Source organism: Bidens hawaiensis, unplaced genomic scaffold (assembly GCF_021521415.1).
Source record: "Bidens hawaiensis isolate Kalapana, Puna unplaced genomic scaffold, B.hawaiensis_p1.1 tig00000458_1, whole genome shotgun sequence".
Taxonomy (NCBI): domain Eukaryota; kingdom Viridiplantae; phylum Streptophyta; class Magnoliopsida; order Asterales; family Asteraceae; genus Bidens; species Bidens hawaiensis.
The window spans coordinates 2,239,264-2,263,688 of NW_027491030.1; the positions used below are offsets into that span (position 1 = coordinate 2,239,264).

At 34.1% G+C, this 24,425-nt stretch overlaps 3 protein-coding genes and 1 pseudogene across 3 annotated transcripts; 3 read left to right on the forward strand and 1 right to left on the reverse strand.

Moving 5' to 3' along the window:
• The first annotated feature begins 745 nt into the window (after positions 1-745).
• LOC143625485 (uncharacterized) lies at positions 746-1,132 on the forward strand. The gene has a single exon (XM_077095807.1). It carries the CDS (start codon positions 746-748, stop codon positions 1,130-1,132), a length of 387 nt encoding a protein of 128 aa, XP_076951922.1.
• Positions 1,133-1,739: 607 nt separating this feature from the next.
• LOC143625491 (uncharacterized) lies at positions 1,740-4,120 on the reverse strand. The gene is made up of 4 exons (XM_077095817.1): positions 3,540-4,120; positions 3,208-3,465; positions 2,933-3,143; positions 1,740-2,297 (listed from the first exon to the last, which is right to left on the reverse strand). Exons 1-4 carry the CDS (start codon positions 4,118-4,120, stop codon positions 1,935-1,937), a joined length of 1,413 nt encoding a protein of 470 aa, XP_076951932.1. The 3' UTR covers positions 1,740-1,934.
• A 5,450-nt stretch (positions 4,121-9,570) lies between these two features.
• On the forward strand, positions 9,571-12,087 carry LOC143625502 (heavy metal-associated isoprenylated plant protein 31 pseudogene; annotated as a pseudogene).
• A 7,474-nt stretch (positions 12,088-19,561) lies between these two features.
• Positions 19,562-24,043, forward strand: LOC143626548 (UDP-glycosyltransferase 83A1-like). Its single transcript, XM_077096611.1, has 2 exons — positions 19,562-20,042; positions 23,001-24,043. Exons 1-2 carry the CDS (start codon positions 19,562-19,564, stop codon positions 23,912-23,914), a joined length of 1,395 nt encoding a protein of 464 aa, XP_076952726.1. The 3' UTR covers positions 23,915-24,043.
• Positions 24,044-24,425: the final 382 nt, after the last annotated feature.

Here is a 24,425-nt window from a genome sequence, read left to right on the forward strand (position 1 = left end):
AACATGTTGTACAATCTATAATGCAAGTAAACCTTTCAAATTGTTATATATATAATTTTAGGACGACGGCAGTTGTTTATGATTTGGGTTACGCAAAAAAATACTGTTAATAAAAGTTATCTTAAATAAGTTGAATAAATGGATTTAAACATTAAAAATACAAATAATTTTATCATAAAAGTATATAAACTTTTTTTTAATTTTCGGGCATTGCGAAGCGTCGGGTCAGTGCCAGTATATAAACTTAAGTATTTTTGTAGTATCTTTTTAGTATAAAGTTGCGTTTTTATAGAGCACATTATTCAACCGATTAAATTTGAACCCAGTTGTACCATTTTTTTAATCCAATTCAGTACGTGTAAACTATCGGTTTTTTAAAATATAACAATACAAAAGAACAACAAAACCCAATCCGTCAAGGTGTCAAACAACGATCTCGACACCTAATCATCGTTCAGAAGAACGCATAATCCGTGCCCTAATTACAGTCTTATAGGTATCATCTTCATTCTATGTATTCATTTGATTCATAATTAGCTTCATATATATATATAATTTCGCCCAATTTACATTACCTATAATAATTCTATATTCATAAACAATTCCAATTTTGTTACAATTTAGGGTTCTAAATTCATATTCATATTCATATCCATAATTAATTCATTCAATCATTCCTATAAACATCAAATTATATAATAATCCAATACAATTTATGCAGCAATAATAATAATAATAATAATCAATGACTATCAAAATCATCCCTCATAAAACCACCAATTTAACCTACAATTTATATGACGTCACATTCTTCGACGCCACCGTCACCACCACCGTCACCGCCGACTCATCCGCCGTCGACAAATGGATATCCGAAACCGAACAACATTTGATCCAAAACCTCCTTGCTCTGCAGCCGGTTGTTATCGGGTTAGATGTCGAGTGGCGCCCTAACCGAACCCGAGGCGACGATAACCCGATCTCGGTCATCCAGCTCTGCGCGGGGACCCGTTGCCTCGTGTTTCAAATCCTGCACTCGCTGATTATTCCGTACTCGCTTGTTAACTTCCTTGCGAGCCCATTTTATGTTTTTGCGGGCGTGGGGATATGTGAGGATGTTGGGAGCTTATGAAGGATTATTACCTTGTGGTTGTGCGGACCGTGGATTTGAGGACGTTGGCGTGGTTGGTGTATCGTAAGAAGGAGTTGAAGAGTTCGGGGTTGAAGAAGCTGGCGAGTGTTGTGTTACGGAAGCAGGTTAGCAAGCCGAAGAAGGTTACGATGAGTTGTTGGGATAATCGGTGGCTTGTTGCCCCGCAGGTGCAGTATGCTTGCGTTGATGCGTATTTGAGTTTCGAGATTGGGAGGATATTGATTTCGCGTTCGCAATCATAAGTGTTTTGTATTTGTTTAGACAATAACCGAGCCCGAACCCTTGTTTCTTGTTATAAGATATTTTTATTATGTTACTAATCGCGTTAGGGGTGTGCATGGTGTGGCTCGGTGCGGTTTTGGACTAAAACCGAACCGAAAACCAAACTTTTCGTTTTTCGTTTATTCAAAACAGTTCGGTTTCGATTTTTTGGTTTTTCTACTCGGACTAAAATATTTTGGGCCAAAAAAGTTTGACCCAAGATATTGAATTGGGCTTAATATGTTTTTTTTTTAAATTAATGATTAACAAAATATTGTATATTTGTGCATAGAATATTAAGAGCTAAAAAAGACGCGTACGTTCAAAATTAACAAAATATCGTATATTTGTGTATATTTTTATTATGTTGCTAATCGCGTGAACACGTCTTACATAAGAACAAGACAACATAATAAACTATAAGAAAGCTATACCATTACATATTTCCTGTAACGGGCCGCTTTGTTTATATAACTATATACAACGCGTACGCTTACTCTAAAACCAAGTACCGACTAAATTATTGCTCATGACTCATTTGCTCAAAGTATTCTTTTTCCCATTTTTCAACTTGTATAATTGAACTCGCTTTTGCATCGAGTATAGAGTTAAGGGTTTGCGTGTCATAAGGCGGTTGCATGATGCACGGGCTAACATCCGCTGGCTTGTTTACAGTTGATTCATCCATGAATTGCTTGGCAAACCCTTCTGAAGTGCAAGCCATCGCTTCTGAACAGAGTTCGACTGCGTTCGGGGGTATGCGTGGCTTGTATTTCATGAGCTTTGAATACGCGGTTAAAAGATGAAACATGTAGTTATATACATTATCCATTTTCAAATCATTTTGAATGAAACTGCTTGCTGCCTTTCCCATTGCTTTTGACTGTCATAAAGATAAAAAGGTTATGCTTCGCCTGTTTGTTTTAATGAGTTGATTCTGGTTATGTTTTTCTCAGTAATGTGTCAACGAGTGAAACGGGCCAAAAGTTGCTGAAAATGTATTTTCCATTTTATTTAATAAGTTAGATTTACAATTTTGTTGCATGTGTACGCATGAAAGTTGGGAGTGTGCATGCGTCGGTTTGAGTCAGGTTTGGGCTCAAACCGAACCAAAACCAAAATTTCGGTTTTTTGGCTAGGGTTCAATTCAGCATCGGTCTTGTTCGGTTTTATCATTTGGGCTTGAAACTTTTGGGCTAAAAACAAAGTTGGCCCAAAATTGTGATTTTGAGTCTAGTTTTGTTTTAAGTAATAATTAATTAGTTATTAAACATTTGGGCTGAAATATTCTTTTTACTTAAAATTCAAAATAAAACATGAAAATTAATTAACTTGGTTTTCCGGTTTTAATTATTTACATGCAAAACCGCAATGAAAGTATGTTTTTTATAAAACATAAAAGCAAACCGTAGATTTTTGTTTGGCTTCGTTTATCGGTTTCATACACACCCCTAATAAAAATGTAATAATTTCCGGACAAAGAGTGTTTCAGGCCAACCCAACCCTTTTAACTCATACCTGTTGCTCATGATTGTTGCCCCATTCTGTAGCAAACTTTATAGATCTACACTTGTCATCCATCCTAACGGGCCAGTAATGTTTGCCGGGCATTAACCCTCTCGTAAAGAAATCGTAGTAATGGGGTGTCACCATTAATGTAACCGAGTCACATGCAAGAATGTATTTCTCACTCACGGACCATGCAGATCCCTCAATGTAAATCTTATATCTGCAAGAATATATGTAAAAGGTAATTCTTGATAATAAAATGTTAATGGATTAACTGTTCTTGCCTGTAGGTGCATTGGTCAGCCAACTTTGATTCCTTAAACCCTTGCTTTGATTCTTTATCCCAGTCCTGGATATAGAGACGAGCATTCCAGTCGTGTTCGTTAGAAACGTTGCATGTAACGAGATCTTTCCTGTGTTCAGCGACCCATGGATTACCCTTCCAGTAAGCGTATGGCTCTCGGTCTATCCACTCCATCCTTTTGTTGCCTTCATCAAGATCCTTCAACAAAAAATCCCACGGTTTTATATTAATTTCCGCCCTGCAACAAAGATCAGCTTCAACTGTCAAGTGCTTTTTATGTTCATAACCAGTAACCAGTATAAGAACACTCACCAACCCCAGAACGACCAATCCGGAAAAGCAATATTCAACGAATCATCATCACCGCAGTACCGAAACAATGGTGGTGGGACCACTTGTTCCACCGCCGTTGTATTCATCTCATCATAATCCTTCTTCAAAACAAGCGGAAAATCAAAGCACTCAAACGTAATATCCAAATCCGGTACCATACCTGGGTACCGTCTTAACAACTGTAACAAACCCCAAATGGTGAACTCGTCTCTCGACTGAACTGACTTCTTATAACGTTCAACGTACGCCGTTCCATTAATAACCACAAACCGAAAGTTAGCAAACTCTTTAGCCTTTTCAACTGATTCTTCTGTTATTCCGGTTTTGTTCCATGGTTTTAAGTCTTCATGAATCCAACGAAAGAAATCTGGACACGTGTGTTCGGGTGCTGATGTGTATTGTTTTTCATAATGTAGGTTGTAATCTTTGGGGTAATAGTTGTTGGGACATGTTTGAGTGTGGTTCCATATAGAGCAGTTTGCGGTTGTAACGATTGAGGTAACCGAATTTCGAGCTGTTGGCTGCAAATAGTCGAAACAGAAGTCGAGGGTTAAATCCATAATTCTTAGAACTAATTGATTAATAATCAATCTCGACGTGTTAGTGCCTTGGCATCAACACTTTATGTAATCAGTGTTGTAAAAATCGGTACTAGTCATTGATTTAAATGTGATTTCAGGTAATAGGAACCAAAAATTGGTATTCGGGCAAAGTCGGTCCAAACTAGCCCAAATTGGTCAAAATTGGTAATTTAGTGATATTCAGTGTTGTAAAAACGGTATTATGCGGAAATTAATCAGAAATCGGTGGTTAGCCAGCGATTTCGGTTAATCAGAATTAAATATTGGTATTCAGTCAAAGCAGGTTCAAATCGTTCAAAATCGGTTCGGTCAAAATTGGTAAATCTTTGAGTATTTAAAAAACTATACTTATAAATCCATTTCGATTAATAAGTTTAAAAAATTATATATGAGACATTGAAAAAAAATTGTGTGCAAATAATTTTTGGAAAATCGCATATAATTTAACATGCTAATCGCTAGTGGGTACCCACCACCCGACTAGCGTCTAACGAGTTCCATAACACTGCTTATTATCAAACATATGTTGAAACTCAAAACCTTGATTATTAGATCTAATCGATTTACGATCAATATCAAATCAAACATTAACTCAAGAAATGATGAGAAGATCACCGAAATAGTGTAATTAAGCAACCGAGTTGAAACAAACATGCCGATGAACAAGCAAACAGCGAGGAAGAGTAAGCGAACCGACGATCTAGCAGCTGCATTCTTGTAGTAGATCAACAATGGAGACAAATATTCTCTGAAAACCGCGTGTGAATTCGTTTAAATCTTGAGCCTTGTTGCATCATATTTGATCAAAAAATAACATAAATAATTCGATTAAGTGATCATCAATGTGTATACATAGATGTTGAATTGTAACAGGAAGTGCATTTAAATGGATGCATTCATGAGTTATGAAGATGATAATGAAGAAACCTAAAGAAGACATTTTTTGTGTCAAAAATGGAAAGAAGACTCTTTTCCTGCTAATTGCTAAATTCAAACTTTACGTCTAATTCTAAGTGATTCATTTCGAGTTAACTCACTATATTAAAGTTTGTTAACCTTTTTAAATAAATATATGTGTCAAGTATGTTGTTTAAAAAGGTTTTGGACTGTTACTCGCTTGAAATCGACTCATTTGTAAACAAATCAATATAAGCTCACTCGTTTTGGCTTGCTTAAGTTATCTCTTTATATATTTTTTTATGTTATAACTGAATTCCTAAATAAACATGTATAATATGATAAAAGAGACCACCCTGATATTAGTTATATTTTATTTAAACAAGTTGATTCGAGCTCAAGTTTCACCTTGTTAAGGATGACCGAGCCAAGCCGAGCTTGCTTGAGTTGTAGCTGGCATGGCTCGATCCGCTCGTTAGACAGCCCTAGTATGAAATCAGTTATAATTAGCACTTACTAGTATTCTTTATTGATGTGGAAGTTATATACAATATGATGTGAAATAATCTCTCATTAGCTCGGACGACATATTATCTTATATGATAACAATCAACAAAATAATACTCACATTAACATTTTTGAACATTTAGAACATAACTTTATCAGAGTTAAATGTGTTAAAAGCAAAACCAAGTCATTTAAAAAAAGCATGAATACATGTATTTTAAACAAATTTATAAGAATTAGGTTGGGTGATTTTATGTAGAAATAAGAAAATATGTTGAGTTTATTTAAAATATTAAACTCTATTCCTTATTATTGTTAAAACGATGTATTGTAATTTTTATTGATTTTATTTGTAACACTATATATAGTTTTATTAAATAATTCGTAATCGGTATGTCTTATGGTGCTAAATTCGTTTCATCAAGCTAAAAAGAATCGTAAAACCTAACCTATCGACATCTTACCTGTAAAGTTAATATAAACATGCTTTTAATCGAGTATATCGGTTTAATATGTTTTTGGAATTGGTGGGTTAATATAAATTTATCCTAATCAAGTTCTTACTTTAGTAGATCGTAGAACTTATTGAGTTGACTCCCTAACGTAACTAGAGCAAAAGTAAATTATACAAATTAATAATTGTTTATGAACCGTTTCCAACAAGTATTTTTACCAAAACGGGTATTAAATTAATTGTTTATGTTTATATTTTCTTAATTAGATATTCAAACGGAAACATTTCTCAATAACTACAAATTCAAACGGAAACATAAGTGATCTTCAAATGAAATTTTTAACTTTTTTTCTAAATTAAAGTAACTTACCATTGGTTAATTTAATATAAAAGGTTTAATATTGGTTATTTTAAGTTCTTTCTAGTTTTATATACAAGTTATTCATGTTCTTATCAGTATTATCGAGGCGAAAATACTCTTGATCTTGCCATGTTTTTGGTGTATACATGATCTTATATTTGTCATTTATGCGGAGTAATGAGTTTCCCATAATTGACCCCAATGGTGAAGAATGAACGGGTCAAACGACCCACATGGTCATTCTTTGTAGAAAAAATGAACCCGCAAGATTGCTCTTACTGAAGATCTCTTAAATATGTTAAGTTATTAACTATTTTCAAGACGCAATGTGCGGGTTAGGCTTATAGATGTATAAAACCAGTTAACTTCAGTTCTAGTTATAATCAACTATGATCAAGACATGTTTGTTTCGGCTTTAAAACTGATTTCATATACACCTCTAATTAGGTTATTGTGGTATAAAAGACAACACACTTAATCAAAAACTAAGAAAAACTTCTTAATGATATATGGCTTTTTAAAAACTTCATAATATCTTTATACATATCTTCTATACTTTAAAATATGACTTAATGACTTCTTAATTTTTAGAAGATATCAAACTTGTTGCTTTGGGTAGAACAAATGATGCATAACCAGTGGCGGACGGACTTGAAGGCCGGGAGGGGGGGGGTATCCCCACTCAGTTTTTTCCAATTTAGTGTATTTTGTTTCAAAAATTCTCTCTAAAGTTAATAGGTTAATTTATTTTTTCCAGGTCCCCTAATCTCTATTCTTTTATTTCTGGCCCTGCTCAAGCCTAACTAAAATTCAATTTAACATCTTTGTAGTTTTTTCCGGTTCACACAAGAAGTAAAAGTCAATAGTGGATATTTTATAATTGTAATAAAAAATAAATGATTTAAAACTTAACCTAAATAAAGTTTTACTTATAAGCAAGAATATAAAAATTATTAAATAACTAAACTACACGGAAAACTTAATAATCAGTTGTATTACAAAAAATAAATATTAATATTGTATCTATTTACAAATATAAAATAAAGCGGATTTAATTCACATTTAGAGAAGATTCTTCATATTATGGAAAACATATTAAAATCTTATATTTTGATATGACTTGATTTTTTTAACAATATTGTTGTTGATATGAAAATTCGATAGTTTGGTTATCGCTTTAAAAAGATTAACATAAAGTTACTTCATAGCAACTTTGAACCCGTATGGTTCATTTTTCTATGTTAGTGGCGTGCAAAAATATGAAAGATTTGTTAACTTTTAACTCTTATGGTTTATTCCTTTGGCGTAACAATTAGATAAGCTAACGGTTGATAGATGTTTTTTGACAGTAAAGATCGAAAGAGAAATTGCACAATTGAATTAAGAATTAATTTTCTACATGCACTTTTTTTTCTTTAAACGATTATTTTCCTCCCACTGAATAAATTTTATGGATCCGACATTGTGCATAAAATAATTAGATTCTAGGGGCAACATGGTCTTTACCCACAATCATGTATGATTAATTTAATTCGTTAAAAAATAGTTACAAGTTTGAACATTTAACTTTGATCACAGTTTGTTATTTTATATAATGGTTTCATATTTATCTTTTATTTTAAATCAACTACCCCATGAGACGTTTAAACGGTCATAACTTTTTCACAGATTAATATATTTATTAAAAAAATTATATCATAAACACAATCATTTATTCTCTTTAATTTGAGTATGATATTGCTATATTTTTTTTTCATTTTAAAACTTAACATGTTACGTGATTGCCAGTAAGGACCGGCAAACGGGTCGGGTCAGCAGGTATGGTCATGGATCTAAAAGGGTTAATGTCGGAATGGGTCGATACAAAAAATGTTAATTTGGTTCAGGTCTGTCGGGACGGGTTCGGGTCGAAAGGGGTCAAGTCAAAACGGATTTCAGGTTGCAACAATGTTGGGTCGGAACGAGTTACACACGTACTGGCATGGTAAGACCAGCTACTCGTTCGATGTCGTGTTTATGTATGTGTGTACCCGTCGCATTGCGCAGCCGCCAAACTAGTGTGTTTAATAAGTTAACCCGATATCGATATTGAGGCTTTTTGTAATTTGTAAAAGGATGGATAGAATCATAGAAAGTGGTTTCTCTTTATGGGTTGGGCTTTGGGTCCTGTGTTCAAAATTATGGGCCCACTCCTCAATTCCAGCCACTTATTGGCTTAATGCCTTTATCTCCCCAGCGCCTTTGAATTATTCAAAAATTTTCATGGCCCACCAACCCTATAAATGTGCTATACCTTTTGGATATTTTAGATTATAAAGTTTTGAAAAATTTTAAATAACAAACCATTAACATATTATATAATTCTTTATATCGGCGATAATTCATTTCTTGACTTCTTTTACTAACTTCATGAAACAAAAGTAATATTTTATATGTTCTGAGATAATATATAATAAGAAAATTAGTAACTATGATTTGCAATCTTTTAAACAGAATAATATTTCAGTTTATATAATGAACCAAAATAAGAATAATAAACAAATAAACGGTATTAACTTTTTAGACTTTGGTGTAAACGAGTAACAACCCGCACTGTTATGGTCTACTCAAGATTGGATCACTAAATGTTCAAAGTCAATCTCGAATCCAGGCGTGTTTAAACGAGATCGACTCCAAACTCAAGCATAAAACAAAGCTCGTTTAGTAGACGACTCCAGTCTCCAGGTATAGGCTTCATATACTAAGTTTAAATATGTCCACGAGTTCAAGCGAGTCTTTAACTTTTATAACTATAGTAATAATAAATACTTATATAACAAATATGATTATATATAGTATGATAAATAGCTAAAGTTGTAGTTACAACTATATATGCATATAAATAAAGTACTTAACAAGATAATAAACGAGTTCACACTCAATCAAGGTTGGACGAAAAACTTTTCATGAGCCAGACTCGAACTTTAAATATTTTGAGTTATGTTAAATTAAACAAATTAAACCCAAAAGTATATTAAATTAGAACTTGTTTTTTTAAACTGAGACTACAAATATTATAACCGTTGTTATATTATATTTAATAATTAAAATTTAAAATATCTTCTTGTACTCCATATTTATAGTGGGGTCATTGAGTGTTTTAGTGTATACCTCCATTAATCATACTCCAAAGTACAAACCACTCTGTGTTTGCTCCACACACAACCAACCATGTCTGTAAGTCTATCATTTATAACTTCATACATATGTAAATATAATATTTAGAAAATAATATAATTTGATAATGTTGGGTGTTGCTGATGGGTGGCTGTAGGTGGTGGAAGTAAGAGTTCCAAACTTGGATTGTCATGGCTGTGCTTCTAAGCTTAAAAAAAACTCTTTTCAAACTCAAAGGTAAACTTTTCTTCATCCCGAAGGTTTATAAACATACCATACAATACACTTGTATCTTTCGTTTTAACTTAAATGTATAAAACGTTTATCACTCTATAGCTGTCATTATATCTATCGGACAAGCATCACCGCGTAAAAATGTATTATACGTTTATGTAGCTTTTACTAAAATTTATTTGTATAGAAGGAAATCATATCTTCTATGATTTAAGATGTTTTGTCTTGTATTTATTTGATGTCTTGTAAAACTCTAATACAAATTTGTGTCTGATATTATGTTATACCTTGAGAATATTTATGAAAATATATAAAACACTAGTTTTTATCCCCCGTATTACGGGGGTTGTGTTTCTTTTTCGTGTCTAATATTATGTTTTTTTGCATTTTAATTTTATGTATTATAAAAAAGTTAATAATATACTTAGGGTTTGATGATGAAATAGTTTCACAAATAAATGACATGTTATAACCCGTTTAAAAGATATGGGTTTGGTGAGACCCATGACCCGCTTATTTTTTTTTACTATAAAATTGTTTCTTATTATAAATAATATATTTTTCTTAAAAAATTGCATATTAATATCTAGTGTGTCCCTACTTTATAAGATTTGTATATCAAATACTTGGTGAGATTTATTTTTAAAACAGCGAGATGTTATAACTCGTTTAAGGTTATCTAGGTATGGTGAGACCCATACCGTGAATTCGGGTCAAATGCACTTGAAGTCTTCATTTACAAATAAAATAATATGGTGGCTTGAGTAAATGTAAGAAACAATCATAAAGCTTTTAAATGTTTCGTTTATTTACGGGGGTTGCTTATAATATTTGTTTCTAATATTTATTTATGTTTTGAATTTTTATTTTTTTATTGTATGAAAGTTAATAATATATTTATGGTTTGATGGTAAATTGTTTCACAAATAAATGAGATGTTATAACCCGGTTTAAAAACTATATGGTTTGATGAGACCCTATACCCGTTTATTTTTTTACTATAAAACTGGTTTTTTAATTATAATTTATAAATAATATATATCTTTTTTTAAATAAATAATATATTAATTTTTAGTATATCCCTACTTTATAGGATTTTTATATCAAATATTTGATGGGATTTTTAATGAGATGTTATAACCCGTTTAAGAAATATATGGGTTTGATTAGACCCATACCCTTGAATCGGGCAAATGCATGAGAAATCTCAATTTAAAAATCAAGGAAATCTTGTGACTCCAAAAAAATAGGGAGCGACCACATCGTGACACATTGAATTTAATTTTTTTTGTTTATATATATTATAAATATAGATAATATAAATGTTTTTTAGATTAAACTTTATTAAATTTTAAAAATATTAAAAAAAAATACATTATTGTCTGGTTTTAAAGCACGTCTATTGGGCCATTGGTTATGCCAATGGGAGCTTGCGCTTAGACCGGCCCAAGTCCAATGCCATTTTCTGCATTTGACCAGCAGAAAACTGTTGACCAGTTATTTAAGCTATTTCTTTTTATGAACGGCAAAAATACAAAATAAAAAACAATAAATAAAAAAATAATTTTTATGTTCTTAAAATGTATATACATATTATTTTCCTAAAATGTAAAATTGTTAATATATGTTAAAAACGTCGGTTAGCAACTTGCTGTTTTAGTGATTAATAAAAGTTTTGTTGGTCGTTAAAAAAAAGTCAATTCAGTTTATAGTGACACAACCTGTTCCAAGCTCTAAACCATTAAAACATAAAACATAACCGTAAATCAGACCTTGTATATTTCTAAGTTACCGACTTTCTTTGGTATTGACGGTTATTTATATAATTATATTGTGAAATCCTTTAAGAAAATATAATGTTTGTTTTCCTCATAAAAGTTTTTTACATTATTAACCATTACAAACTATTAGTAAAACTGATTGTAGTATATAACTTTTTTAAAATGTGAGTATTTTTTTTTCAAAAAAAAAACATTAAACTGTTTTTTAATTTTACTTAAGGAGTGGAAGAAGTTGAAATCGAAATGGAGATACAAAAGATAGTGGTAAGAGGTTACGCATTAGATCAAAGGAAAGTGATAAAAGCGATAAAGCGGGCGGGCAAAGCCGTTGAGCCATGGCCCTACCCAAGTCACACTCATTTTGCTTCGTTTTACAAGTATCCGACTCATATTGCCAACCAATACTATATGAGTTGTCGACACAAAAGAACTTGTCACAACATAATCTCCAGGCTTTCTTCCACACCCCTTCGGTTTACTCGGTCGCTATAGCGTCAGATGAAACTGCCGCCTCGCTTTTAGCGATGATAACCCTCATGCTTGTACAATCATGTGATCTTGTCATTCAAAATGTCTTGAAATTGCCATTTTCGATCGTTTGTTTCTTGATATATTGAGTAATTTATAAATTACGTATCGTAATTTGTATTAATGAATTGTATGTTTGTTTTGTTCGTGGGTTCTTTACTTCTTTCAATGTATCTTGCGTTTATGGTTGCAAACAATGTTACAATGTAAAAAAAAACAAGGTGCTCGATTAATAAGTAACAAATCACAAACAATGTTACATATCTTGATAACTTTTTTTTATACATATATTTTTATTTTTAGTGCTTTAATAATGTAACTAATATAATAATGACCATAAACATATATTACAAATAAGCATTTCAAAGAATGACACTTTTTTCAAGCAACCTTAACATGAACTTTTTAATTCAAAGCTAGAACCGTTGTATACAAAAGACAATTTTTATTATTTATTTATGGTGATCTCAAATGAAAAAAGAAAAAAAAATTCTAAAAGTTTACGAAAAAGATGTGCTATTGATCAAGTTAAATCGATAGTCAGGATCACCTTGTTATAAATTTGTAGTTAAATGAATCTGAATTATTATTCTAGCATTGGCTATTGGCCGGGTGGTAAGTACTATTGACAATATTTTAAATCCTGGCATATAGTAGATTGTTAATGTGATTTTTTATACAGTTCATGATTTTTGAAAACTCAAATAACTTTCATATATATCATATTTTACTAAAACTTAATAAAATTCTTACTTTATAGTTTTGTTTCTTAAAAAGGATAATGAAAAAAACATAAAGGTGTTTGGCTCGCCAGGATGTTTGTTAATAATAAACCTAAAGTACGTGATGGTACTTGGGCTGATTGATGATATTGCTCTAAGAGCATCCACAATAGGGTCTATCAACCTTCAAAAACTCTAGCGTGGAATATCTTATCCGACATGATAGTAAGAGGGTGAGGATTGAGGAGAGAGAGAGAGGTTGACATGTTCACACCCACATACTATCCGTAGTCGAAGAAGACAATGCATGTAAAGGTTTGGGGGGGGGGGGGGGGGGGGGGGGTTGGATGTTCTTAGCTATTTTATTATTTTCTACTTTATTATTTTAAGGAGACCATAATATAATGATAAAATTTGATGCAAAGAAAATTGGCACAACAAAACCAATCTAATCTATTTTAATTTAGCTATGTTTATGATTAAATAAAGGAAAAATGTTTTGAAAGTGTTTCAATTAGATTACGATATTCCTTATATTGTGTGTTCATAATTTCATTGGTATATAAAGGGAAAAAATATAGAATAATCTACATAAAATGCATTTCGTTTTCTTTTATTAATTTCATACATCCTTAGAAAAGAAACAAAAATAAAATGCTAAGTTGGGCTTATAGTGGGCTTGAGCCTTACAACTAGGGGTGTTGTTTGGGTTTGTTTTTGGGTTTCGGGTTTTTTTGGGTTTTAAAGTTTAAAATCTTGACCCGAAACCCAGCCCAAATCTCTCACGAGTTTTTCGGGTTCAAGTTTTTTCGGGTTGGGTTAATCGGATTTCGAGTATCCTAAAAAATAAAACACACAAACCCATTTTATTTTAAAACTACAATGATAAAATTAAAACAACATATTCTTCTTGCTTATAACACAAATAATCAAATAATAAACTAACCTAACTTGATAAAACAACTCAAAAGAAGAGTATAACTAACTCGAATCATAATCGTATTCATTCGGACGTGATTTGGTTGTTCGATTACGGCTTTCTATTAGTAATAAACAGAAACCATAAATTAAATAAGAAACCGATCCATAATAGTTAGAATGACGACAGTCGATTACATATGTAACACCCTACTTTTGGTTATAATAATAAAATAAATTTCGTCTATTTATAGTGGGTCGTTATCGGTTTAGATAAATAGAATACGAGTTGGGCTAGTGTTGGGTTAAATGGATATGGGTTATGGACTTGGGTTATGAAAGAAAGAAGGAAAGACCATGGGCTTAAGCCCATGATCCATAATTATATAAACCATTAATACCCATTAATCATTCATTTCACACATATTCCATACACCACCAAAACACACACTTAAGATCTCTCTCTAATTCCCTCCTTATCTAGCCTAAACAAGAAAGAAGAATTGATCCCGACCCGAGCTAATAATAGTATGATGTTGTATGAGCTTAAACCCGTTAGATATAATCGCGAAACGACGAGCCGACACCGTTAAACCGTTTAAGTCACGAGATCCGGATGGAATCGTGTAAGGCCCCGTTACCGGTAGCCCTACTTTCGTGTTGGATCACTCATAAACGCAGTTCTAAATATCAGAGTTAATTAAAACATTCGCGGAACATTAAAAACATTCAAACCATTACATTCCATAACCATAATTCTGGTCTTATCGAGCATTCATAGTCATTTAAAAACAAAACATAGTCTTTTAAAATAAAACATCATAGCAAAATCTTCAGATGCCAGCTTCGTCCAACTCTGCCATGTGTCCTCCTCAAGCTACCTGCCTCATTCTACTCACCTGCGTGCATACTAAAAGTCAGCTACGCTGAGTGAGTTCTAGTTAATCACATAATTATACAATACCTTCTTACATTTCATACTTAACCTCATACACACATAAGTGCAAATACTTTCATTCTTACTTTCATACTTTCTATACATACATAATCATACGTTTTAAAGAGCATTTCGCCCTATAACCTCACAGATATTATAAGGGTATGGTCCCTAATATCACAGATATTATAAGGGGTGTGGTCCCTAACATCACAGATATTATAAAGGTCTGGTCCCTAACATCACAGATATTATAAGGGTCTGGTCCCTAACATCACAGATATTATAAGGGTCTGGTCCCTTTGTTTCGTGTAACTGCACCATACCTGTTCATACATGCTTTCCTTGACAATACGTGTAATCTCCGAAGAGCGTTCACGTACCATCATCATAACATACATACATTATGCATACATCATATATTCATACATACATCATATCTCTCGTCATACTTATCAATCATGTCTTAACTACCACCTGACGGTTCATGCAATATCCGAAGATCGTTCACGCACCGTCAAGCAATCATCATACGTAAATCATACAAGGCATACACTTATCACTTAAGATAAGTGTATTCTAGTCACATCGAGTATGCACACAGCCCCGAAAACATAACAAGGAAGTGGGGCTAGAAACTCACCTCAAGGCGGTTGCGTTCACCGTTTACGGTTATCCCCTTCTTTAGCTGTGCGCGACTGACTGTATAATAATTATACGTATCAATAACTATCACTACACATATCGTCTTTCTAGTTTAATTATTACCCTCAACGAACTGGGGTCCGGGGGCAGCGCCCCTGGCAGCGGGGTTCTAGGGGCGGCAGCCCCTAGCGGGGTCCAAGGGGCAGAGCCCCTGGCTGGGGTTAACACATTTTCCATTAGCATTTTGAATCAATGAATAATATGCTACTTAAAAGTTCAAGGGCTTATTTGTAATTAAATCATTCTTTTCTAAGTCCAGGGGCCATTCTGTCATTCTGTTAAACTTCTAGTTCGTTACTTATCCTTAACGAACTGACTTGCCATGACGAACTGGTTCTTGTAACGAATTGGAACCTTTAACGAACTGGTTACTTACACGAATTGGACTTTTAACGAACTGGACTCTTAGCGAATCAGTCCATGTAGCGAACCAGTCCAAGTAGCGAATTGGACCTTCTAATTCGTTATCTCCTTTAACGAACTGGTCATAACGAATCAAGGGTAATTCGTTACCCTTTTCCCTTAACGAATCAGAGACGAATCATAGGCGAACTAGGGCTAGTTCGCTGTGCCCCCTTATGCGAATCGACTAACGAATCACCCTCAGTTCGTTAAGTCCCCATAGCGAATCACCCTCAGTTCGTTAAGTCCCCATAGCGAATCACCCTCAGTTCGTTAAGTCCCCATAGCGAACTAGGGTTAGGTCAGGAATGTCAGAACATTCCCTAACATTCCCCTTAACCTCGTACCACTATTCCGGCGCAGCCTTTGCCGGAAGGCCGCCGGAAAACCGCGAACACGTCGGAAAAACGAGTTTTCACCGTTTTTCGTCCCGTTCGATCCAGATCTGAGCTAGGGTGACCCCTAAGCTCATCATAGGTTCAGTTTATACCCGATTCCACCCGGATCTCGTGACTTAAATGGTTTAACGGTGTCGGCTCGTCGTTTCATGATTATATCTAACGGATTTAAGCTCCTACAACAAAATACTATCATACCTTGGGTCGGGATCCGTTTCTTCTTCTATATTTCGGCTAGAGTGAGAGAGAAACTAGAGAGAGAATCTTAAGTGTGTGTTTTGGATGGTGTAAGGGATATGTGTAAATGAATTAAATGGAGGATTAAGGGTATATATATTTTTGATCATGGGCTTAAGCCCATGGTCTTTCCTTCATTCCTCCATAACCCAAGTCCATAACCCATATCCATTTACCCAACACAAGTCCATCTCGTATTCTATTCAACTAAACTGATAACGACCCGCTATAAAATAAACGAACTTTATTTTATTAATATAACCGAAAGTAGGATGTTACAAATCGGGTATAAACTGAACCTAAGATGAGCTTAGGGATCACCCTAGTTCAGATCTGGATCAAACGGGACGAAAAACGGTGAAAACAGTACTGAAACATGTTTTTCGGCCACCGCCCGGTTTTCCGGCACGACGCCTGGTATTTTAAGGCGGCTGGGTATTTTAAGGATGTCAGAGAATGTTTCTGACATTCTCTGACAAACCCTAACCCTAATTCGCTAACGAAGAGTTAACGAACTAAGGGTGATTCATCAAGTGAATTCGCTAATGAAAGCTTAGCGAACTAGCCTTGGTTCGTGTTCAAATTCGTTAAGGATAAGATAACGAACTAACTTCCAATTCGCTTTGACCATTCGTTAAAAGAGGTAACGAATTAGAAGGTTCAATTCGCTACGTGGACTGGTTCGTTATATAGGCTGATTCGTCAGAGGACCAGTTCGTTTGAGGGTCCAATTCGTTACAGGACCAGTTCGTTATGATAACCCAATTCGCTAAGACCAAAGTAACGAACTAGAAGTTCTATGAAATGACGGAATGGTCCCTGAACTTATAAAAGAATGGTTTAATTACAAAGAAGCCCTTGAACTTTTAAGTTAGCAAATTTAATGATGACTCAAATTATAATGGAAAATGTGTTAAGACAGTTAATGGACCCTGCCAGGGGCTCTGCCCCTTGGACCCTACTAGGGGCTGCCGCCCCTAGACCCCGCTGCCAGGGGCGCTGCCCCCGGACCCCCGTTCGTTGTGGGTACTAATTAAACTAGAAACGTGATATGGGTAGTGATAGATAATTGATACGTGTAATTGTTATACAGTTGTCGTGCACAGCTCAAGAAAGGAATAACTATATACGGTGAACGTAACCGACTTCAGGTGAGTTTCTAGCCCCATTCCTTGTTATGTTTTCGAGGCTGTGTTCATACTCGATGTGATTAGTTAATACATTTATCCTAAGTGATAAATGTATGTCATATATGTATTATGTGAAATGTATGAATGATTGCTTGTCGGTACATGAACGATCTTCGGAATTGCATGTACTGCCAGGTAATGGTTTGATGTTATATGTATGTTTCAAGATGCAGAATGAATGATGTATGTACGTACAAAACTTTACGATTATGTATATAGAAAGTATGCTATGGAGGTATGGAAGAAGGGGTACCGGACCCTAATAATATCCGAGGATGAAGGGTGACCGGACCCTAATAATATATGAGGATGGTGGGTACCGGACCCAAATAATATCCGAGGATGAAGGGTGACCGGACCCTAATATTATCCGAGGATGGAGGGTACCGGACCCTAATAATATCCGAGGTATGTAGGGCAAAATGCTCTTTATAACGTGAGGTTAGTTATGAATATAAAAATGAAAGAATGATGGACATGTTAAGTATGTAATGCGTACCTTCAGGCACGTATATGTGTATGTAAAGTAAGTTATGTGATTAACTAGAACTCACTCAGCGTAGCTGACTTTTAGTATGCCCGCATGTGAGTAGAATGAGGCAGCTGGCTTGAGCGGGGACACATGGCGGTAGAATAAAGAAGCTGGCATCTGAAGATTTACTTGTTATGTTTCGAACTAAAAGACATGTTTAAGTTATGTTTTAAAGACAAGATTATGAATGTTTGTAATGACTGTTGATGTTTTATATTATTCCGCGAAAGTTTTAATTAACTCTGATATTCGGAACTGTGTTTATGAGTAAATCCAACACAAAAGTAGGGCTACCGGTAACGGGGCCTTACAACAGATTCTGATAACTTTAGTGGCTAAGACATAGCCTATTATACATAAAATTAGATTTAATTTCAAAATTAAAAGTTTATTCGGGTTGACTCAAATCTTATAAATCAAACTCAAGAACCAACCCGAATTACTTCGGTTCGGGTTCGGGTTCGGGTTCTTTGAGTCGGGTTAGTTTGGAGTCGGGCATAGGTTTTTTTCGGGTTAGGTTTCGGGTAAAAATGGCAGCCCTACTTCTTATGCAACCAGCAGATATTTTGTTGCTAACCTTCATAAACTAAAGAAAATGATACACCCAATCCGTCACAGTGCGGCAGATGAACCCACTAGTTTTATATAAATTGGAGGCTAGGATTCTTTGTTACTTGGTTATTTATGTTGAATCAAAAGATTAATTGTAAGCTTTTAAGCATGTGGCTAAAGTGTAGGCTCGAAAAACTACGAATAAATCTTTCGATTTTCAATAATTTGAGCGTTATTGGGATTTGTTATCACATGTGTTACCATATATACAAACTTTTATCACCGTGTTACTAAAATATAAGGGAAAAATTTCAAAATATCTAATGAATAGAGATATAATTCATATTTGTTCTCATAAATAAATGTTTTTAGAAATATTTCCTAAAAACACGTCTTTGACGACATGCTTGGCTACCAAAGCGTCTTTCACAACCTATTAGCCTCCAATGCGTCTTTCACGGCATGTTTGGCATCTGAATTGTTTTTTTCTTTAATATTACAATATTATTACAATTAATTTTACTCATATTTTTTTTTAATAATTTTTTATATAGAAAGGTTTATAAAGTTCCAAATATATCATTCAGATATGCTAATTTTTATTTACGTGTTGTATAAACTTTACTTAAAACCATTAGTCAATATTATTTTAGGAATTTTCCTAAAATATAATCATCCAAAAAATAGTTAATATTATCATAAATTCAAAACGTGAGGGTGCATATCACCATCACTAGAGTCAACAACGAACGGTACAGGTCCTACAAGATTTATTACCACATAATGTCACAAAACAACCTGGCCCATAACATTGATGTTGCAATGAATTAATTGTGTGTATAAAAGTCTGATAGCTATCAAGTATAGCAAGCATCTAAAATTCTTAAACAAAACCACGCTAAGAAAATCATGGTAAAACCGCATGTTGTTATCGTAGTCGCTCCTGGACAAGGCCATGTAACTCCTGCAACCGAACTAGCTCAACGACTAGTTGAACAAGTGGTGAAAGTTACAGTCATAAACACAGAGGCGATTCACAAACTCGTAAAGAAGAATTGGTTAGAGAAAGATGGTTGTTCGGATGAGCTGCAGATGGTTTCCATCCCTGACGGGTTAGAACCATCGGAAGATAGAAATGAATTAGGTAAGTTATTGTATACGATGGAACAGTCGATGCCTAGCAAGTTGGAACAACTTATCAAGACGATTAACGAACAAGATGAGAACAAAGTTACGTGTCTTATTGCTGATTTTTGGACCGCATGGGCTCTACAAGTCGCAAAGAAGATGGGAATTGGAAGAGTTGCCTTCTGTCCTGCTTCAACTGCTACACTAGCCACCATGATGAGCATTCCAAACTTGATTCACCATGGCTCAATAAACAAACAGGGTTAGATTTTTAATTCTACATGACAATAATCTGTCTAATTTTTATGTTTATATATATAGGATGAGTATCATTACAAAACTGTAAAATTATTTAAGAATTTGAATGAACCCTTGAAAACTAACGTTTTTTATAAAAAAATTTGTATGTTAATGTTATTTGAGATTAGTTTTATCATTGTTTATATTTATATCTACAATTACAATTTTGAAAATTAGTTTTTATACACATCTATGTTTTGTTTGACACCTATGTAAATTTGTTAAAACATAAATTTTACATATATGTAAACTTGTGATTAATATATGTAATCAAAAAAATTTATATAAAATATGATAAAACTACTCTTAAATAATGTTAATATATAAAAAAAATTAAAAGTTGTTTGGTTGTTAAAAATTTCTAAGAGTTCTTAACTTTTTCAGAGTTCTTAAATGATACCAATATATAGGGGATGGTTCATGCGAGAAGTGATATTACAGTGAGAAGTGCGAGAAGTGAATCACATCCATTGATTTTGTTTGATCAATGGCCATTACTTAAAATGACATTCTTGTAATATTAGTTTTACCATTTGAATGAAATTTAATATCAAAAGGATATATTAGTATAATTTGGTGTATCATCATTTAAAAGAACTTGCATCTCACATTTAAATCCCCCAATTATATATAGCTTCAAGCATTATGAAGGGTTTAATGATTTGTATTTTGAGGTTGAATACCTAAGTATATAATTGATTCCTTACTTTATTTAATTGGATAAAATAATAGGGCCTTTGTGGTGTAAACCCAATTATAGTGTCGTTTTGCTTGTGTTTAAATATCAGAGACTATTTTTTTTTGTATAGAACAATAATTTATGTTTTTTTTGTTTTAGTGTATACGCCATTACTTAATTATAATATTATAATACTATTGTTAGTTTGTGTTAATGTATCCACTAAAATTTGATATTCATAGTATGATTTATGTTTTTATATAGACGTGCACGCTTTAGGTTATTGTACATGTATACCTCTTTAACTACAACTATGTACAGGTACCTTCTATAATTCAATGTAGGTATTCAAGATATATGTGTAGGTAAACCTACATAAGTACACCCGTATATGAAACTTATTTGTTATGTAGGATGTTATGATTATTGTGGAGTACATATATTGGTTTTAAGTATTGTGTAGGAGTATTAGTTGTTGAGTAAGGTATGTAGTTGTGTAGGGATTGTTATTGGTTGTGTAGATAGTAACAATGAAAGTCATTTTTTATGCAGGTTCATTTATGTATGGATGGTTATTGTGTTTAGGGATCGCTATCGTGTGTAGGTTCATTTGTATGCAGTTGTGTTGGGGTTGTTATCTTGCGTAGGTTCATTTGTATGCAGTTGTGTAGGGATTTTAATCGTGTATATATATATATATTTATGTACTATTTAGATGGTAATACGAATTCGATAATGCTAAAAGTCTTTCTAGATTTAGTTAAGTTTGAAAACTTATGACGAACGAATTAATCATAGATGTTAATATTATCCATTAAATTTTATAAAGCAGCCCTTCATTATATGATTATGCATAGTTTCTCTAGGGTTCCTATTACATAGACAATTACATACTAACGGCAGATAGACGGGCAACAAGCTGCGCCGCTACCCCCTTCTCTAGGGTTCTATCATTTTTATCGTACATTAAAAATGATAAAAAAAATAATTTAAAAAAAACTATCTTGTTACTTATGAATTTTTAAAAAAGTAGAAAATATACAGGCAAAAGAATAATTGTGTTATCAAATAAAATCGTGATTAAAATGAAACATAATGTTATACGTTTTGAACAAAAAAAAAGGATAAAATAATTATATTCAATTACATGTAACTTCAGATTAGATATTACCATATATAAAAATACCCCTTTTTACTATTATAGCCCTTTGTATAACTTTAATATTAAATAAATAATAAAATAAAAGAAAATATCTGATTGGTTGGATTAACTTCTTGCAGTTCTTGCTCTAAGAACACTTCTGAAATGATTCCCTGTATATATAGCTTAGGCCTTGGAAAATGTGTTTCTATGCATTTTTTCCAGGCTACCATGGAGACAAGCTTTCACGAAAGTCACAAGAGGCTTTCCGATAAGTGGCGAAGCTTGGACGAGTTTGTCGGGAGGGGGGGGGGGGGGCTCAAAATGTATTGACAAATTCATAAACGAGGGGGCCGGGCTCAAATTTTTGGTAGAAAATGGGTAAATTTACACTACTGCGCAAATAAACAGGGGCTCACTAAGCTTCGTCAATGTTTCCGACTACGATAAATACCTATAACCGCCCCGTGTTGTTGCCTGCGCCTTGGAGCGATCTTGCCTTTGTAGATCCGTGGTGTTCTTCCTTATTTGTGTGTTGTTTTGGAAGGTTTTTCCGCTCTTTTTCTTTAGGGATGAGCGGGTACTGGTACCGATATCGTTACCGAAAATACTTGTATTGATTTTCCCAAATTCTTGTACCGATACCAAAATGTTCGGTTCGGTACATACCGATTTTCCCAAACTCATGGTACCGGTACTGATACCAAAATGTCCGGTTCAGTACATGTACATTTTTTATATTGAAGCCAAATTCAGGAAATGACGTTACCGTACCCATACTGAAAACTCAAAACTTGTTATCGATTCGGTACCTGTACAATATCAGTACCGGTACCTGTTTTGCTCATCCCATTACCGAATCTTCAGTATCAACGCCATAGTCTCTTATTTTGGAGTCAAGCACTTGTTCTCATCTCGCTTCGACTTCGGGTGTATAATAGAATACCATATTTGTAGATCCTTTTCCACATTAATCACATATAGCATTGTATCTCAATTATTTTATAGATTGGTATATATCTTGTACGTATTATATATAGTGGAATGATCAAGAGAAGGCGCTCATTTATTTAATAATTACAACGTGCCTTTTTACGCAGGCATTCCGCAAAACAGTGAGATGATACGGTTGACGGAAGCTATGCCGCCTATAAAACCTGAAAACCTCTTGTGGGCGAGTTTTCGTGACTCAACCAGCATTGAAGATCATTTCCGGTTTCATTCTAGACTTGTTGAATCGGCCACCATAGCAGAGTGGTTTATATGCAACTCATCTGCTGAACTAGAGCCTTCACCATTTAGTCTGTTCCCAAAATTGTTACCAATAGGTCCTCTTTTGGCAAGCAACCGACTCGTTGATCAGGTAGCCCATTTTTGGGCAGAAGACTCCACATGCTTAACATGGCTTGATCAGCAACCACCATGTTCTGTCCTTTATATAGCATTTGGAAGTATCACTACCATCAACCAAGTTCAGTTTGAAGAACTGGCACTTGGTCTTGAACTTACCAACAAGCCGTTCTTATGGGTCGTGCGACCTGGTATGACCAAGGATACCACACTTGGTTTCCTGGACCGAATCGCGTCTCGTGGAAAAATAGTGAGTTGGGCGCCTCAACAAAAAGTCTTGGCTCATCCTTCTGTAGCTTGTTTCATGAGTCACTGTGGCTGGAACTCTACTTTAGAGGGTGTGACAAATGGTCTCACTTTTTTGTGTTTGCCATACTTTGGTGATCAACCTTACAATCAGACTTACATTTGTGACATCTGGAAAATTGGGCTTTGGTTGAAGGAAGATGAAGCGGGTATCATCACACGAGAAGAAATAAAGAGTAAAGTAGAGCAGCTGCTCGGTGACAAAACATTCAAATCTAAGGCTTTGGATATTAAAGAAAAGGTCGCGAGTAGCGTTGCAGAAGGCGGAAGTTCACACACTAATCTTTCAAAATTTTTTGACTGGATACATGGAAAAGACAAAGACAAAGCAGCAGCAGACACCAATAATCATGCATGACTCTACGTGATCAACAACTCTTTCATATGATTTTCTATGTGATGCTAAAGCAATAATGATTTAATTATTGATGCGTGTTTGAATTCCTGCTTATAAACTTTTCTAGATCTATATTCAGTATGTTTATGCATTTCCTTAACACTAAATATAACGTCTTAATTATGGCATGGCATTAATGTATATTATTTATTTAATTGGGTTTTTGTTTAGTTTATCTTTGAAAACAAATTCACAAGTTTGGTATAAGACCACTCGCTATGGGGCGACATAGGCAAGGAGGGCGGGCGCCGTAGGGCGCTGAACACCACCAAGGGCGCCCTTGGTGGTGGGGCGCGGTGGTGCCCAACCTTCCAACGGCCGGCGCCTTTCTTTAAAATCTGGTGCCCCCCCCCCTCTAACGGCTATGTTCAATGACTATTTAAAAAAAACTAATTATTTTCTATATAAATACAAACCATTTTATCAATTTTTTACTCAAACAAATATCAAATTGCACTCTAATAAACTCTCA